This window comes from Nicotiana tabacum, chromosome 2 (genome assembly GCF_000715075.1).
Source record: "Nicotiana tabacum cultivar K326 chromosome 2, ASM71507v2, whole genome shotgun sequence".
In the NCBI taxonomy this organism is placed as follows: domain Eukaryota; kingdom Viridiplantae; phylum Streptophyta; class Magnoliopsida; order Solanales; family Solanaceae; genus Nicotiana; species Nicotiana tabacum.
This window is the reverse complement of record NC_134081.1, coordinates 27,724,286-27,742,100: the sequence shown is the minus strand read 5'-3', so window position 1 is coordinate 27,742,100 and position 17,815 is coordinate 27,724,286. Positions and strand designations below refer to the sequence as shown.

Genomic DNA, 17,815 nt, shown 5'->3' with positions numbered 1-17,815 from the left:
GTCGATTCTAGATTAATTGACCATAATTCCCTTAGATGAGCGTCAAGTAACTCAACTAGCGACACTAAAACCCAAATATTTGGTCAATTTGAATAGTTTTTTCAGGATCAAAAGTTTTAAATGAAAGTAGGACTATAAAACTTATAAGATGAAAAGACAATGGTAGATAAATAAAATAAAAGAAGGGCACCATAGGTAGAAAATTATTACTATTTTTCATGATCTTTTTTTCTTCACACATGTTTTTTGTCATGTCAAATCTTGATCCTCTTTGATCTAGGCATTTGAATTATTCACCATCCTTTCTCTATATTTAACTTGGAAAGAATTTAGAAGTTGTTTCTTAGAAAGGACCTTCGTTGATTGACACAATCAGAAGGAAGCTAATCCAAAGGATTCAATTAATTAGAAGTGTTCACAGTTTTTAGTTCCTTTATTATCATCTAAAAGAAAAAGGAAAGAGAAAACTAAAGTAATTTTGAAAGGTGTTACTCCTCCTTTCCCTTGAGATCACAATAATTGTACAGCCGAATAGTAAAGTTAAAAATTGAAGTATCAGAAAATTTCCTATCGAAGAATTAAGAGTTATAACATTTATAAAGATAAGTGAGGCTTGCTTAGTGGTGAGCACCCTCACCATCAACCGATCGATTGAGGATTTGAGTCACGCTAGAGGTTTCAAGCAATTACACAGTCATACAAAATAGAGTTTGTGAGCACCTGACTATATTTAAATTTTTTATCATATTTTAGTAGGTAAATATTTGCTAAGTTTAATCTTTATATTTTAGTATTTATTTCACTTTTTAGTATGTTTATTTAATAAATTAAACTACAAAAAGAGTTACATTTTTAGAGTATTAGTTTTATTTTTATTTACAAAGAAAGAAAATTTTCAATTTTTTAAGTTAAAAGTTTAACTGTAGTAATTTTACCTCGCTTTTTATTTATTTATTTAGTAAGAGTAGATTATTTTGCTTATTTATTATACTACCAAAAAAAAAGAAAAAAACCTATCACAATTGGTCACTTGTAAAAGATAATTCCCACTGCACTCACTATGCAATCACAGTCACTATGCACTCACTTATTTATTTATTCTCTTGGTAGCTTCTCACATGCACTCACTATCACATTGTCTCTCATGCACATTTTATTCCACTAAATTCATGCATATGGTGGGGGCTGATTTCAGATTCTTTCTTCTGGATTTTTACATAGGATTCCCTCACCCGTCCAATTTTTCCACCATCCTTATCCTTAGGCTGGGTCTCACGCGTACATCAAACCTTTTCTTGGTGGCCAAGCACACATATTATATTAAACCTATTAAACCTTTTCTTCTCCGTGAAACCCACCTGAAAAGAGTGAGCACAAAAATTAGGTAAAATCCTAGCAGCCTCTTTCTTCATCTAAAGACCAGAGATGAACACCCCAACAATGCCTCAAACTCCAGCTCCAAAACACCTTGAAATCAGCCCAAAAACGCAGCTAAAACAAGCTGCAGAACAGTCCAAAACGTCACCTAAAAATCAGCCAAAACACAGCTGAAATTGCTCTTTAAAACCAGCTCAAATACCACCTCAAACGTGCAGCAAAAAACAGCTGCGAACAGCTGCAAAAACGACCTCGAATCTGTTCCAAAAATCAGCATCAAAAACCGATTGAACACTGTCAAAATCCGGCCACATAACAGCTCCAAATCAGCTGCAAAATCCAACCTAAGAGAGCAGCAAAATAAGCTGCGAATCTGCTGAAAAATCAGTCCAAAACCACAAGCAAAACACCTCATTTTCAATCCCAAAGCGCCGTAAAAAATGCAGCAGTTCACCTCCCAAAATAACCTTTAAATATCACCCAAAAGCAGCTGAAAATTCACCACCAAACAGCCATGAAAACACCACAAAACAGCAGCATCAACAGTTGAGTCCGAGGGCGCCGTTCGAAAGATCCAGTCGTCGGTTCCGGTTGAGGTCGCCGTCGAAGTCGTCGCACGATAACAACTCCGATTTCAATGTGCCAATCAGATTTTGATTTTTAGCATTAGAGGTTATTTTGACTCTAAAGAAGGTTCATTTCTCACCTTTTACTTGATTAATTTAAGCAAAAGGCCTCGCAGCCACTTAAACTTGCACTTGATTTTCACCCGTAAATAAACTTTCATCTTTTTAATTTAAGCATGTTTACTTGTATATTTGAGAATTAATAAACCTCACCGCAAGTCAGAACATAGCGTGTGCTACAAATTCACAAAAATGTGGCAATTCAGTCATCAAAAGACCAATTAAAACCATACACGTGGAAAGCGCGAAAACACACTCCCCACCGATTGTTTCCCCCTCTTTTTGACCCGAGACTAAACAAGCCGTCTGCAACGATATGAAAATCCAAAGAATGATATATCTAGCAAAACAAAAAGAATCGGAAAAAAATTGTCAACGGTTGCCAATAGTAATAGGAGATGATAACAATGGCCTGTTAGTATAATAGTGATGTTCCCCCGTTTTCCATGAAGTGCCAACCAAGAGCAGATACGATGTTAAGTGGAAAATGTAGAAGTCATTCAATTCGATTCTCCTTTTTTTCTTCTTTAGTTAATCTTCTCTTCTTCCTGGGTCACATTTTTCCCTTTCGGTTTTTAAGGCATAAAAACTTGAGTGCTGACGAAAGAGGAAAAGAAGCCACATTTTAATCAAGGTCAATATATAATCTAACTTGACAGTGATGTCAATTGTTTAGAGCAACTGCCCCCTACCCCTCTCCCTTCCCCTCCTAGTTTGAATTGGAAGGCCACGTTACTTGAGAACTGGGTAGGGAAGACGAGAAGTTCAACTAATTTTGTTACTGGCGAGAGTGCAGTAACTTGTGTCTAATTGACTTGAATGGGTGGAAAAATATGAAGAAAAGTGCTGCCACAGTGCTTCAACAATGGATGTCTAGGGCTTTTATCAAATAAAGAAGAAGAAAGTCTTTAAATAAATTCCCTTATTACCATTGGGCGTTGAAAAAAAGAGCTTCACGCTCTAGGCTGACGTGAAATACACGCAAAGCAACTGACTAGGACTAACATATGCCACATGTATATGGTCAACGGTCAAACATGTTTATTAATTCTCAAATATACAAGTAAAGGCGTTTAAATGGGAAAGCTGAAAGTTTATTTACCGGGATAAAAATCAGGTGCAAGTTTAAATGGCTACGAAGCCGTTTTGCCATTAATTTATGATTGGAAGTCTTATGTGGTGAATCTTGAAGCTAAATGAAATTATGTTTCCCATGAATGTGCTTGTCTGTTTTAATATTTCCCTTTATGTGGACTTTATCTCTACTACATTATTTTAGATATGTTAATGAAAATTTGGTATAAGTTGGTTAGTTTGTGCTATAGTGCTTTTTGCTAAAAAAAAAAAAATCATTTTTGTAATTTGTCTTACGGGTTGTTGCCAGGCTTGAGTATGATTTAGAACTTGGGCCAAATGCTTTCAATAATAAAAGAGGTACAACAGTTCAATAATAAATAGTGGAGCTAACTTAGTATCTAAAGTAAGTTAATCTACCTTCCATAACTAATTTACTATATTTCTTCCACAATAAATTCCATACTTCATGGCTTTACAATAATCTCAAAGTTTAGGAAGAGTAATGAACACCTTTAGAGTATTTTAGGCACGCTTTTAATTAATCTATCGTGATTATGTATACGTTCGCGTGACATAATTGTGATTTTCAAAATTAAAATCAAGTATGCGTTCGCGCGACTTTGGCTAAAAACAATCTTAATAATTAATAAAATATGATTAATTGTGTACACGTACGCGTGACATAATTTTAGCTCCCCAAATAAAACAGATTCACGCACATGTGATCCGTTTCAAAGATAAATTCATAATTCAATAATTAAAATCAATATTTTAAAAGGCGTGGGCGTAAGGCGAGGCATTTTACATATGTCTCAGCGAAGCGTAAGCCCCGATGCACCGGGCGTAAACCCCATAGGTATTTAATTTTTAATATTTTATAAAATAATATAATGACAGTAAATATTTATAAACAGATAAAATTGCACACACACACACACACACACACACACACACACACACACACACACATATATATATATATATATATATATATATATATATATATATATATATATATATATATATATATATATATATATATATGTGTGTGTGTGTGTGTGTGTGTGTGTGTGTGTGTGTGTGTGTGTGTGTGTGTGTGTGTGTGTGTGTGTGTGTGTGTGTGTGTGTGTGTGTGTGTGTAATCTATTATACGCTACTTACAAGCACAAATAACTTCCCTAAAAGAATAAAGTTTTCTACATAGATGAACAAAAATGATGACTAACATGCAATTTGAACTTTGAACTTTGAACTTGCTGATATGAAGGAGAATAAAGTCCCCTTTGTATTTGTAAAAAATATTGTTGCTTTTGGGAGATATTAGCAGACTAGCGGACAAGATAAAGAATTGGGAAAGACCATGAATTAGGGCTTCAAAAAGGTCTTGACTTTTAAATTTAATACATTTGAGTTCCTTTTTAAATCTTTTGAGTAATTACCAAGCTGACTTTTGAGAATTTCGGTATTATATGAAGGATTTATTCTACGAATTTTGTTTTAATTTGAAAAAGTTTCTGGGACTTACGCCTCACGAAAAAAAAATGCGCCTGAAACGCCCGGGGGGGCGTCCCGGGCGTACGCCCCGAATTGCTTGGCATGCGCCTCTTGAGATTTTCGTCCCGCGCCATCGCCTCGGGTCGTTTTTGGTGCGCCTCGCCCTAGGACTTGTCCCAAAACACCTTTTAAAATACTGATTAAAAGCGGTAAAGGTAAAATGCACGTATGTTTAATAATACGTAATTAAATAATTAATTAAGCCAGGTATGATTAAGCGACCGTGCTAAAACCACGAAATTCAGGAGTGCCTAATACCTTCTCCCGGATTAACATAATTTCTTACTCGGTCTTCTGTGTTTCACGGACTTTAAACAGGGTCAATTTCCTCGATTTGGGATTTTTTAAAACAAACCGGTGACTTAGGACACCATAATAAATATTTCAAGTCACATACTTTTAAATAAAGTCAAATTTTCCTCGATTTGGGATTTAAAATAAACCGGTAACTTGGAACACCAAATAAATTATTCCAAGTGGCGATTCTGAAATTAAATAAATAATCTCATTTCGAATAATATCACTTTAATTGAAAAAACTCCCTTATATCCCTCGGGAGGTAAAAAAGCGGTGTGACACTAAGTATCCTTAGTTTCGTGCTCGGTCGGTTGTACACCACCGGTGTCTGGTGAGTTAGCATCGAGATGCTTTGTGGTGTCAAAATGGCAAAAAATAATTAGAAAAAAAGAAACCAAACTGGTTATGAAAATACCTATTTAATAATTACTATTATCACATATATATATATATATATATATGTATATTTTTATAATACTTTAAAATTTTACACTACATATTAATCGTTTGTGCTCTTGATTTGTAGTCTAGTCTTTTCCTTTATAATGATCTAGTTATTTACCTTTATAATCTAGCTTGATTGATAGTCCTTATTTTGCTAAGTCTAAGAATCTATTTCATATTAAAAATAACTAGTCCTTAATTGAGTCTATTAATTAATTAATTATTATTATTATTTTATTTAATTATTATCAAAATATCATGATAAATCACATATATTCTCAAAGCGTAAATGATTTGATAAAGTTATATTGACATATAATCGCTGGAATATGTGTCTGGCCGTGTATGTCTCATATTTAAATAAACTGGAAAAAAACTGAAAAACCCGACAAAACCCAAATGGTTCGAAAAATCAGGCAGAGAATCAGATACGATGATTTTGAGAATTTTCAGCTGAGATTTGGAGAGATTTCTTCTAGATTGGTATTGCAATAATCTTGGTTGGAAGGATTAGCTTTTATTGCATTTGATTACATAACGAGAAGATTCTAGTATTAGAGGTGGTCTATCAATAGCCCTTAAAAAAGCGGTTCCAAAAGTGAATAAGTATTCTCTCATTTAGTTTTTATAAATAGACCTATTTATCTCATTGTTTTCTTATTTATTTGTCCGATATCAGAGATTGGGCCTTTCCCATAGCTAACGAAGTAATTGAAAGATCCTTGCTCAAGTGACTGCCACTAGCGCTATTTTCTTAAACTTCCAAGAAGAGTTTCGTGCCATGCGAGAATATCTTGATCGTAGATTGGAAGAGATGAATCTACATATAAATGTTCTTAATATGTGAGCAAACACAAACGAACCGATATGCCCCACAAAGAATGGAAATCAAAAGCGGAGAGAATACAAGGAATTTTATGCAGTATACGGGCTCTGAAGCACTGGAGCATTATCTTATTGGAAAAGAATTTATTCTCTAGATCATCAAGCTTTTGAATACCTTGGCAACCAGAGAATAATTAGTCAAGATATGCATGCCAGTTGTTGATACTTTAGGTCGACGAGTGGCATTGATGATAACTCTCAGTTTTGAGATTGTTGGATTTAATTTTTTGAAAGATAATTACGAGGATGAAAAGGATCTTGGAGGAATATGGTAGAAATGTCAGCTTACGCAAGTTATTGATGATTTCCACATTTCTGAAGGGTTCCTTATGAAAGGTAACGAGCTATATATATGCCTTCCTCTCATCTCCTTGCATGAGTAGGTTATTAGAGATTTACATGGCGGAGACATAGCTGGACACCTTCAAAGAGACAAGTTAATTGCTGCAGTATAATAAAGGTATTATTGGATTAGCGCGGACACGACGAGGTAGGAATTTTGTTTTTATTATGGTGGACCTTTTCTCGAAAATGTACCATTTCATTCCTTGCAGGAAGACCACAGATGCTTTTATTGTTGTTAGGAAGACCTACATGGGGTCCCTAAGCCAATCACTTCTGGTATGGATACTCGATTTCTGAACTATTTATGGATTTTTCCATGAAAAATATTTGACACATCAGTGAAGTTCAACACAGGAGGATGGCTAGACCAAAGTTCTTAATCAAACTTTGGGCAATCTGACTCGCAGTATATATGGAGACAAATGTCACGTTCTTAGTCGTTAACTAAATACACGTGCGACACTTGACAACTCGCTCACAATCTTGCACAACTTGCTCACGTTCTTGCTACACCAAGTCAGTCTTATCACACTCAAGATCACTAAGAGAATGGTAGAAAGAACACAAGAGAATTATTTAAGGAAGCTTTGGATTAGAGAGACCTTGAATTGTTTGTTTCGTGAGTTACAAATGAATGCCCCCTATTTATACTAATCACCTGGGGGCTAGTATGTAAATAATAATTGTTCCACAAGTCCTTTCATTCCATATTTACAAATAAGTACACCCTCTAGAATTTTCTACATGACTATAACATTCCAAGGCTTTCCAAAAGAGTCTTCCTAAGGAAATTTTTCATAGTTCTAGAATATTTCACCAAGAGCTAGTCCCTAATGTTAAGCTTTCCATATGGCAAAAATATATACCAAGTGGCACCTACTTGGTATGAGAATGTGGCGGGTCATGACACTCTACCCCACCCAATTTTGTGCCACCCTCGGCACAAAGCATCGACACGTACGCGCGCACCTCGCCTTGGCGTCGCCGGAAATCTTTGTCCATTAGCCATGATGCTCTATGGAGCGGTTCTCCTTCCCATGTCACAAGGTACTGGTCACCTTTCTTCTTGCCCCGTTTGTACTTTGGACGGCTAGCAATGATGATCTCGATCCTCTGCCCATCGGATGCCTCTCCTTGCTCTTGGCCTGGATCTCCCCATGACTCAACCAAGTCTAGCAGCTTCTGAAGCATCGGGCCCATGCTTCCACTCCCTATTTGGTTGCCCTCCGTGGTCACAACCTTGCTAGAAAACTTAACCCCTCTTCTTGGTGCATCGTCTAAGTCTGATAGCGTGCCATCCTCTTCAAATATGTCCGCCCAACTTTTCTTGCTTCCACCATGCTCCATTTGTATGGTGCCAAGATAAGTTTTGGAATCCCCTACTTTCGGCTTAGATTCCAAGCGCATCCCTCCAATACAGGCGGTCCCTCCTGTGTTACCCTTGTGTGCTTGAGCAAAGTTCCCGATCATTGCTGCAAGTCTCCCCAGATCTGGACATTCACTTGCCCGATGTGATCCTTTATAGAAGTAGCACCCTCATTTAAGCACGTACTCGCTACTGTTTTTCGGCCCCTTGCCATTACCCTTGTATACTTCGGCTATGCCTTTCCCGTTGTCCTTATCATGATCTCTCTCACCCTTCTCGGCGTTGCCTTCTTTGGACTTGGTAGGCTCCATCTTGAAGTCAACGAGCGACTCAGCTACCGCTATGGCCTCGTCCACGTTGGCTACTTGATGTCTTCTTAACTCCTGATTTGCCTAATTTTGTAACCCATCTATGAAGTAGAAGAGGGAATCTTCCTCGAACAACGACGAGATTTGCAGCATTTAGGAAGTGAACTCACGCGCATACTCCCGAATTGTGGCCATCTGTCGAAGCTCCCTTAGCTTCCGCCTAGCCTCGTACACCACATTTATCGAGTAGAATTGCTTCTTCAACTCCTTGAACTGCTCCCACGTCTCAATCTTGCATAGCCTCTTCTCCATGTCAGCATACTTTCGACGCCACCATAGGCAACCTCGGTCAAGTACATTGAGGCGTTGCGTACCTTAACAACTTCGTCATCCTCCTTGACTACCTCAAAGTACTTGTCCATCCAAAGTAAGTCGTCCACCTCGTGTGCGCCGTGCACCTCCATACTCTTTTTGTTTAGGGACCTTCACATTTGTCCCTTTTGCAAGTACCACGCCCTTGGTAATCCCGACCATGGTTCCCTACAAAGCTTCCTTCTAGAAATCTCTTGTATTCTTTCTAACATTCCTTTAGTCATAACCTTTGCTCTGATACCATGTTGTCACGTCCTTAGTCGTTAACTAAGTACACGTGCGGCACTTGACAACTCGTTCACGATCTTGCACAACTTGCTCACATTCTTGCTATGCCAATCAGCCTTACCACACTCAAGATCGCTAAGAGAATGGTAGAAAGAACACAAGGGAACTATTTAAGGAAGCTTTGTACTAGAGAAACCTTGAATTGTTTGCTTCGTGAGTTACAAATGAATGCACCCTACTTATACTAATCACCTAGGGGCTAGTATGTAAATAATAATTGTTCCACAAGTCCTTCCATATTTACAAATAAGTACACCCTCTAGAATTTTTTACATGACTAGAACATTCCAAGGCTTTCCAAAAGAGTCTTCCTAAGGAAATTCTCGATAGTTCTAGAATATTCCACCAAGAGCTAATCCCTAATGTAATCCTTCCATATGGCAAAAATATATGCCAAGTGGCACCTACATGGCATGATGATGTGGCGGGTCATGACACAAAGCCTAAACAATGGAATTTTGCATTATCCCAAGCTGAGTTTGCCTATAATAGTGATGTTCGTAGTGCAACTGGGAAGTCACCATTTTCCCTTGTCTATATCCAATGTCCACGACATGTCCTAGACTAGCTCAAGATTCTATAGGTTCCAGGATCCAGCATAATTGCAACTCACATGGCCAAACAAGTGCAGGATACAAGCAGAAGTAAAAACTTGAAGAGACTAATGTTAAGTACAAGGCAGTTGCTCATAAATATCGTTGAGTGCAGACCTTGAAGAAGGAGATGATGTTATGGTATTTTTGCGAAAGAAAAGGTTTCCGGTTAGCACTTATAACAAGTTTCATCTACAAAAGTATGGTCCTTATCGCATCCTACAAAAAATCAATGGCAATGTTTATGTGGCCGATTTGCCAGACGCTCTAAAGATTTTCAAGACTTCTAAATTCTAATGTAGTTTGACCATTCAACCTACTATCCATCTAAGAACCACTCTATCCATCCGAAAGAGGCAATTAACTCGAAGATGAGTTCTTTTCCTGAGAAGGGGATAATTAATGCAGAAAATCAAGTAGAGAATCAGATCCAATGATTTAGAGAATTTCCTATTGAAATTTGGAGAAATTCCTTCTTGATTAGTATTGCAATAATCTCGATTGGAAGGATTTTGTGGATTTTAGTTTCCTTTTTTACATTTGATTTCAATAATGAAAAGATTCTAGTACGTGGGGTGGCCTATAAATAGTCCTTTAGAACCACCCATTATAAATCATCCAGAAGTGAATAACAACTCTCTCCTTTAGATTTCTCTATAGAACACTTGTTTTCTCTATTCAAGTATCTAATTGTTTTCGTCCTACATCACCAAACCAATAAAAAATAGACTTAATTAAGTTCGTATGATTCCGATATTTCAAAAACCAACTTAACTGAATTAGCTTCTTTTTAGGGGAAAGCCAACCCAAATTGAACCATGACTATCCCATCCCTACTTACAATTATGCGAGCTCATATGTATAAGTAAGGAAAAAAGTGCATCTATGTTGGGAATCAACCAATTTCAAATGAAATTCTAACTCAACCAAACCCAGAGTCACTACTTGGAAATGACGAGCATAAGCTTAAGAAGGTTTTGTTTTATCTTGTACTGGTTATTCAGAGCCAGCAATTGGCTGTCGGACTTCGGGGTCACTGTGGTGTGGCTCGATCTCGGCTAGCTTCAGTTAGTTAAATAGACCAGGGCATTTGGTTTAAATGTTGCCAGAAGCCCAATACCTTTCATCCACAGATCGATATATATAGGGGAAGAGCATTAGATTAGCTAGATCTAGTAATACGCATGGAAGAGAAAAAAAAAAAGAAATAAAGAAAAAGAAGAGAGATTCCAATCAATACCCTGCCACAGCGCATAAACCCATTCCTTCACAAATGGCGCCATAGCCAACGCTCTATCTAAAAACCATTCTTTCTTTCAGGCCGGTAGGAGGAACCTTCCGCATGAAAGCGAAAGGAAGAAGTTGCAAGAAAAAAGGAGACTTAAATAACGGACTAAAGATTTCAGAAGAAATCCACAAATGAACAGTGTGAACATTTCTTTGCATGACCAACAAAAACAAAGACAGGCAAGCTTATGTAGTAAGCATTTGATAAATGAAACTTTAGGTGCTAATGGTCAATAATCATGTTAAGTATCGCTTAATGCCAGCTTTCTGCTCAGAAGTAAGCTTGCTGGGGAACTTGATGTTAAACTTCACTCGCAAGTTCCCTTTTTTGCTAGGTTCCTTAGGAATGGGCATACCTTCTCCTTTGATAACTTCTTCATAATTTGGACTAATGATGGAATTAATCGGCATGGTTAGATTCCGACCATCGAGCGTTGTTATTTGTGCAGTATATCCAGTAAGAGCCTCTACCAATGAGATCTTCTGGGTGACAACGAGATCATTACCATCTCTCTTGAAGACACTATGCGGCTTCTCGTCGATTATGAAGACCAGGTCCGAGGGAATTATGCCTCGTTGCTCATTTCCTTTCTCCGGAAATGTTATCTTAGTCCCCTTCTTCCATCCTGGTTTTATATCAATTGTCAGAATTTCCTCGGTTGTACTGGGTCGCCTGTGCACACAACAATACTATGAGAAGATTAAATAATTTTATCAGGGTTGAATGGATCCCTTAATGATCTTCCAAAATACTCAACATGACAAGAAAAATGACAAATACAACTCTAACATTAAACACTTAAACATGAAGCGTAACCAGCAGGAATCCAAGGACCTGCTGCGCCTCCCGAAAGAAGCATAAAGCACTTTGCAATGTGAGAATCCAAAACTTCAGGTTGACTGGGTTGAAAAGTAAGAGAAGCAGAAGAGAACTGACAAATTTTCAAATAGATTTACTGCACTAGTTCTCTAGATAATGCCATAAGAGCAGCAATCTGGTGCAATGAACTAATTTTTTTAGAATGAGTAGGTAGCACACTCACATAAAAAATAGAAATATAGTGGAATCAAAATGTTCCAAACTGAGCGCACAGAATTTGCAGATGATTTATTATACCTAATGCATTGCATAAATTGCAAAGATAGCTAGTTTTCGCTAGTTTAAATATCTTAAGCACTTATGTTTCGCCTCAACTATTTTCCTAAAAGAAAAGATTGTTCCAATCGCTTCATAAACTTCTAAAGCACACCAAACAGGAACGAAATACTAATAAATAAATAAATGAATAAAGAGTCAAGTTTTCCCCGAACTACAATCGACATTATTACCTATCTAAAGCTTCATGGCCTGCATTTCCATTTATAAATCAAGGAAAAAAAATGAAAAATCTCAGATAAAGGTAAAAATTAACCTACTTGTAGAAACATCAGAGCTGCAAAAGTATCTAATTTACATGAATAACCACGACTAGGATAAGTCTAGCTATCTAAGTGTCTGGACTCTTCACTTTTGGTGCCGCACCTATGTCGACACAACGTGGGTGGGCGTGGGTATGGGATCCGTATCGGATTTGGTCAATTGATTTTGGGTACTTTGACCAAGATTGATTCAAAAATTCGAGACAGATAAATGATTTCTGATGTCAACACAAAAGCTAGGATGGAATTGAGAACAAAAGAGAAACTTTCTACGCTCTCAAGCACAAGGTAAGTTTTTCACATAATGTCTCATAATTTAGCATATTTTTATAACTCTATTTGATATTTGAATTACTTTTAGCCAAAACTCCACGCCCGTATCCATGCCTGGAACCCTACCCCACAATCTTAAGATTTAGATTATGAAGGATCCGACCTCTAGATTCACACCCGTATTGGACACGTGCACCGGAATCCGAGCAACTTAGCTAACAATAGCAACCAATATCAATTCACCAAAGTAGTCATTTGGCACACCCAGAATGTGCTAATTTCAACTCAAAGGAAAATTAGCAACTTAACATCAAGCTTCAAAGTGACAATATATATGTTATAGTTATACTCTTTATAGCATCAAAAGAAAATGACAAGGTATATGTTTACCAATCCAAAGAAAAGTGAATAGCTTATATTTTCTTCCAAAGTTAATATCCTATTCGGAACTTGCCCTACACCAATCAGTTCCTAGTAGGGAAAAAACAAAGACAAGTGATTACGCAACTAAAGGTACTACGTAATTGAATACTGACAACATATTAAACTTGACATCCTCTGAGTACCTGAGTACTTGATTAGTATAAAGTAGAGGAGTCTGCTACCTGCCCAATGTCATAACCAGCTTTTCAATCTTCACTAAATTGGGTTCAAAGGAAGATCTAAAGCTCTTAATTGCTTATCCCAAAAAAAAGGTAGAGGTAAAGCTCCTACATCTCAGAATCCAATCAAACCAAAGTGCCAAACATAAGCGAGGAAAGGGGCAAAGGCAAATGGGGAACAAGACAAATAGTATGAGCAATCAACTTTTTAACCCCCGGGCACATGCTGCATAACCTTTCTAGGGTAAAATGCAATCTCATAAGTCAAATCACTATGTCATCAGCTATTTTCAATAGTAACTTCTACTCGATGCCAGTAATAACTAAATTAAGTGAGACCCATGTATAGTCAAATCATAAGGGTCCTTCCTTAAAATGATGCTTTATATCTGCGCTTCTCGCACACTCTTGGGCTGGTTAATCAGTATATCCTCATTCAGACAGTGATTATTTATCCTCCTTCTGGCGCAAACAGTGAGGTCACTTACTCAACACCACCAATGCTACTAACCCATGATACCATAGATCATTTTAATGAGAAATGCGAACACTAAAAAGAATAGTGTACCTTTTTTCAAATTTTGTACAGAAGGGTTTCGAACTTTGTAATTATCCGGGCACTAGTTTTGTGCCAGGTTTCTAATTTTGTACTATACTACACCATTTTACCTGTTAAAAAAAAGGAGTATCTTTTTTGATAAAGGTTCTTAGATCATAGTCAGTTTCTTTTATCCTTTATGCTAGTTTTATAGCTAATTGCCAGGCCTAAAGAAATGGATTGGTGCATATGTCAACATGAGAACTTGGCATTACTTTGTCAATATCCATAATGCAGAAAATGAAGGAGGAAACTCTTCAAGAAGTTTAGTAATGAGCATAACAGCCCTATTGTTCCGATGGAGAGAAGAACCTATGATTAGCTTTTCGGGAAATTTCCAAACGAACAATTTCAACGATAAATGAGTTTATGATGAATTTGTAGAAGCAGAAGCACAGACTGTTTAAGTGCAGCTTCAACTAATTCAAGCCTTGAAATAGCATCTTTTTCCTGTTTTAAAGAAAAACATCATTTACGAAGGCATTCAATTCAGCCAACTCATTGAGTAGCTTCCACTCAGATCATCCCATTGTAAAAACAAAAAATGATAAACACTCAATAATAGTCACTCCATGGAAATTTAACATTTTGTATGACTCAATCAGATAGACCTCAATAAGATTAGTTAGGATCATACCATAAAAAATCTTTCTTTTTAAGTTAACTCTGTGCATGAATGATTCAGTTACCATCGCTAACATGCCATCTCCAGAAGATACACCCTCAATTGTGACCACCTCCAAAAGATATGCCCCAATTCTTCATATCCATTACCACTCTAGTCAGGTTAATTTTGTTCCAGTACTGACCGATTTGTCATATAGATGTTCTCTAGATCTCGCTCTTACCCCCACACAAACTACTAGTCTGACTCCGGGTAACACCAATCTAAAACTTGATGATGGTAGTGTCCAGCCCAGCTTGCATGCACGTTGACTATTCCATTAGGTACCATTGTGCGGACTCTTATTGACACGACACTGGTACTGGTAAGGGTGTGGGATTCATACCGGGTGTGGTCAATTGAGATCGGATACTTTGACTCCATGCACAAATTTGAGGAAAAGTGAAAGATTGACGTTTAGCTATTGTACGCTAGTGTGTAGTGCCTACAACTTGAGAAATTCTTAAAATACAAACAACACCAAACCCACATAGTGAGGTCTGGGTAGGGCAGTGTGTACCCAGACCTTACCCCTATCTTGTGGAGATAAAGGGAGAAATTTTCAAAATGAAAGATTGAATTATAGGTTGCACTCCACCACCTATGAGTTTTTCACAGAATATTTCTCATAATTTAGGATATTTTTTATAGATCTATATCTAGAATTTTGAATTATTTTTAGCTTAATCTCCACATCCGTATCCCCGGATCTTAACATTTAGATTATGAAGGATCGACCTCTAGATCCCACTTGAGATCTAAGCAACGTAGCTTGATACCTCCCACCAGCACAAGTACCAGGTAACTCTATCCACCGAGGCTTAGGCAGATGATAAGAAATCACCTATATAGTATTTTTGTCTCCGCTACACCAACCTAAAACAATTTATTCAAGAAAAAGGGAAAAAAGTAGAGATCTTTTTTTATCGCTGAGGGCAGGTATAATCTTATAAACTCACCCAGTAGCATCAGTAACTTCTCTGGATATCTTCATCTTCTTGGTGGTTCCTTTATACAAATCCTCCAAACTACAAGGCAGCGTCCGCTCAATCGGAGCAGCCTTTCGTGGCACATTACTTGATGCACCTTCACCAGCAGCATTCCTAAAAGGAGTGAAAATATCTTCACCAAACATACCCCTAGGAAAACTTGAACCACCTGCCCTTCCACCACCCATATCTCCAATCCCACCAACAAACGGGCTCGAAAAACCGAAAAATTCACTGAATATATCATCAGCACTACGCGGGTTGAACCGGAACGACCCGCGACCCGCCCCACCATCCGATGTGCCTGGATATCCACCGGCACCTGGAGGTGGCACCTGCCCTTTTAACCCCTCTTCTCCGTATTGATCATACACTGCCCTCTTCTGTGGATCACTCAACACCTGCAATCAAACATCAAAATTCTTCAAAATACAAAATTTAGGAAGATAATTTGGAAAACTAAAATCGAACCCATTAAAATTGGGGATATTGGGCATGTAAATACATTGTAGGCTACAGAATTTTCTTTTTTCAAAATTAACTACAAACTTAGAATATAAAAATAAATGGAACCCCATGAAAATTCAGAGATCTATATCTTCTTTTTCAAGAAGTAACTACAAATTTAGGAAATACTTATCGAATACATGAAAATTGGAATAATTGTACAAAAAATCTTTTTTTTTTTTGGAATTAACAACAAAATTAGTAAATAATTGGGAAAATTGGGGGGAAGTGTAATGTAATTGCATACATCGTAGGCTTCAGAGATTTTTTTGAATTTGGCTTCAGCATCTTTTTTGTTGTTAGGGTTCTTATCAGGGTGCCATTTCATGGCGAGCTTGCGATACGCTTTTTTGAGGTCATCATCTTTGGCATTGCGGTCCACCTGAAGTACCTTGTAGTAGTCCACACCCATGCTTTTTTTCTTTTCCGACGAGGCTCCGGCGATCCTGCGTGGACGGAGCTTTTTTCCTTTCCTTTCTGAGTGAAGTACCAGACGAAATTAATTATTAATCCAAGTTGGGATTTTAACTATTGGGCCGGATGGTTAATGGGTCTCCCGGCCCAATTGTTTGTCCTTTATTGGGCTTGGCTTTCAGAGCCCAAAGGTCATTTACTTTTGGGAATTTTACAGGACTACTCAGGCCCAATTGATATGCAACATGATATACACAAGGGTACACATGATGATATACATAGATATACACCACCTCAAACACATATATTTTCTTTTTAACAATTTATGTAGTTACTCATAAATTGATATCAGTTTTTTTTTTAAATTAAGTGGGTACAAATTTAATGAGTGGCGCAAAAGTTGGACCACATGAAAATTTTACATTTAAAAATTATACAACACATTTTTATACTTAGAATCACACTCTTTTATAATTAATTAAGGTATATAAAATGTGAATTGTATATTTCGTAGGTATACAAAATATAATATTGTTACAGTGTAAAATTTTAAAAATTTTTATACTATAGTTATGAATTGTAATGTCTTTAAAATAGATTTTTGAGTAATTATTTTTGGCCGAGCATTCCCGTCAATTTTCCTTTAATTTTCTTTCTCTATTTTGGGGTGAGAGGTTGGTATTAGGACTTAGGAGGTGGTTGTTGGTAATTTTTGACCTTTCACATAAATGAGGAAGCTAACGTTAAAATTATGGGTATCCTTTGAATATTTGAACCAGAATAGAAAGAAATAGATGCGAAGTTTCATATAATTCGAACGATTTTCACCAGCAAATACATTTTCATGTGACATATCCCTCTCTGACTTTATTCCTATATTTAAGCTGATAAAATGAAATGAACACGTCATTTTCTTGAAATCAAATTATTATGGTGCGCAATTTAGCAAATAAAGCTTTTTGCTCATGCAATTTCAGGTTATCAGTCAGAGACGGATGTAGTGTACTGACTACGGGTTCAACTGAACTCATAACTTTCGACGCGGAGTAAAAATTTGTACGTAAAAATTCATTAAAATTATAAAAATAGTAGATATGAACCCATAACTTTAAAAATATAATGGGTTCAATGTTAAAAACCTTAAAATTGAATCCATAGGATTTAAATCCTGAATCCGCCAATGTTATCAGTGATACGTAAAGAAAAGCCATATCTTCGAACAGAGAAGGAAAATTGAACTGCAACAAGTTATGCGACACTTCACACTTCAACTCATTTTGTAAAGACTTTCATGTTGTTCAATACTTTTTACTGAAACACCTTACAGAAAGTTACAACGTAACAGAAGTTATAATATTTAGGGGTCGTTTGGTACGGTGTATAAGATAATTAATCGTGGCATAAAAAATTGCATTGAGTTATTATATTGTTTGGTTCTAATTTTAAATCTAGGATAACTAATCAATGTAT

General features: G+C 36.8%; 1 protein-coding gene across 1 annotated transcript; it reads right to left on the bottom strand.

Moving 5' to 3' along the window:
• Window positions 1–10,973: 10,973 nt before the first annotated feature.
• LOC107816281 (uncharacterized) lies at window positions 10,974–16,431 on the bottom strand. The gene is made up of 3 exons (XM_016641987.2): window positions 16,179–16,431; window positions 15,395–15,825; window positions 10,974–11,552 (listed from the first exon to the last, which is right to left on the bottom strand). The coding sequence occupies exons 1-3, from the start codon at window positions 16,341–16,343 to the stop codon at window positions 11,117–11,119; spliced, it is 1,032 nt and encodes a 343-aa protein (XP_016497473.1). The 5' UTR covers window positions 16,344–16,431; the 3' UTR covers window positions 10,974–11,116.
• Between the last annotated feature and the right edge of the window lie 1,384 nt (window positions 16,432–17,815).

What these genes read in the sequence shown, in the direction of transcription:
- LOC107816281 (XM_016641987.2), bottom strand. Translation starts at nt 16,343, where the DNA reads ATGGGTGTGGACTACTACAAGGTACTTCAGGTGGACCGCAATGCCAAA. An exon ending in AAATCTCTGAAGCCTACGAT is followed by an intron (nt 15,826 to 16,178) that starts GTATGCAATTAC and finishes GTTTGATTGCAG; the next exon opens with GTGTTGAGTGATCCACAGAA. An exon ending in GAAGTTACTGATGCTACTGG is followed by an intron (nt 11,553 to 15,394) that starts GTGAGTTTATAA and finishes TTGTGTGCACAG; the next exon opens with GCGACCCAGTACAACCGAGG.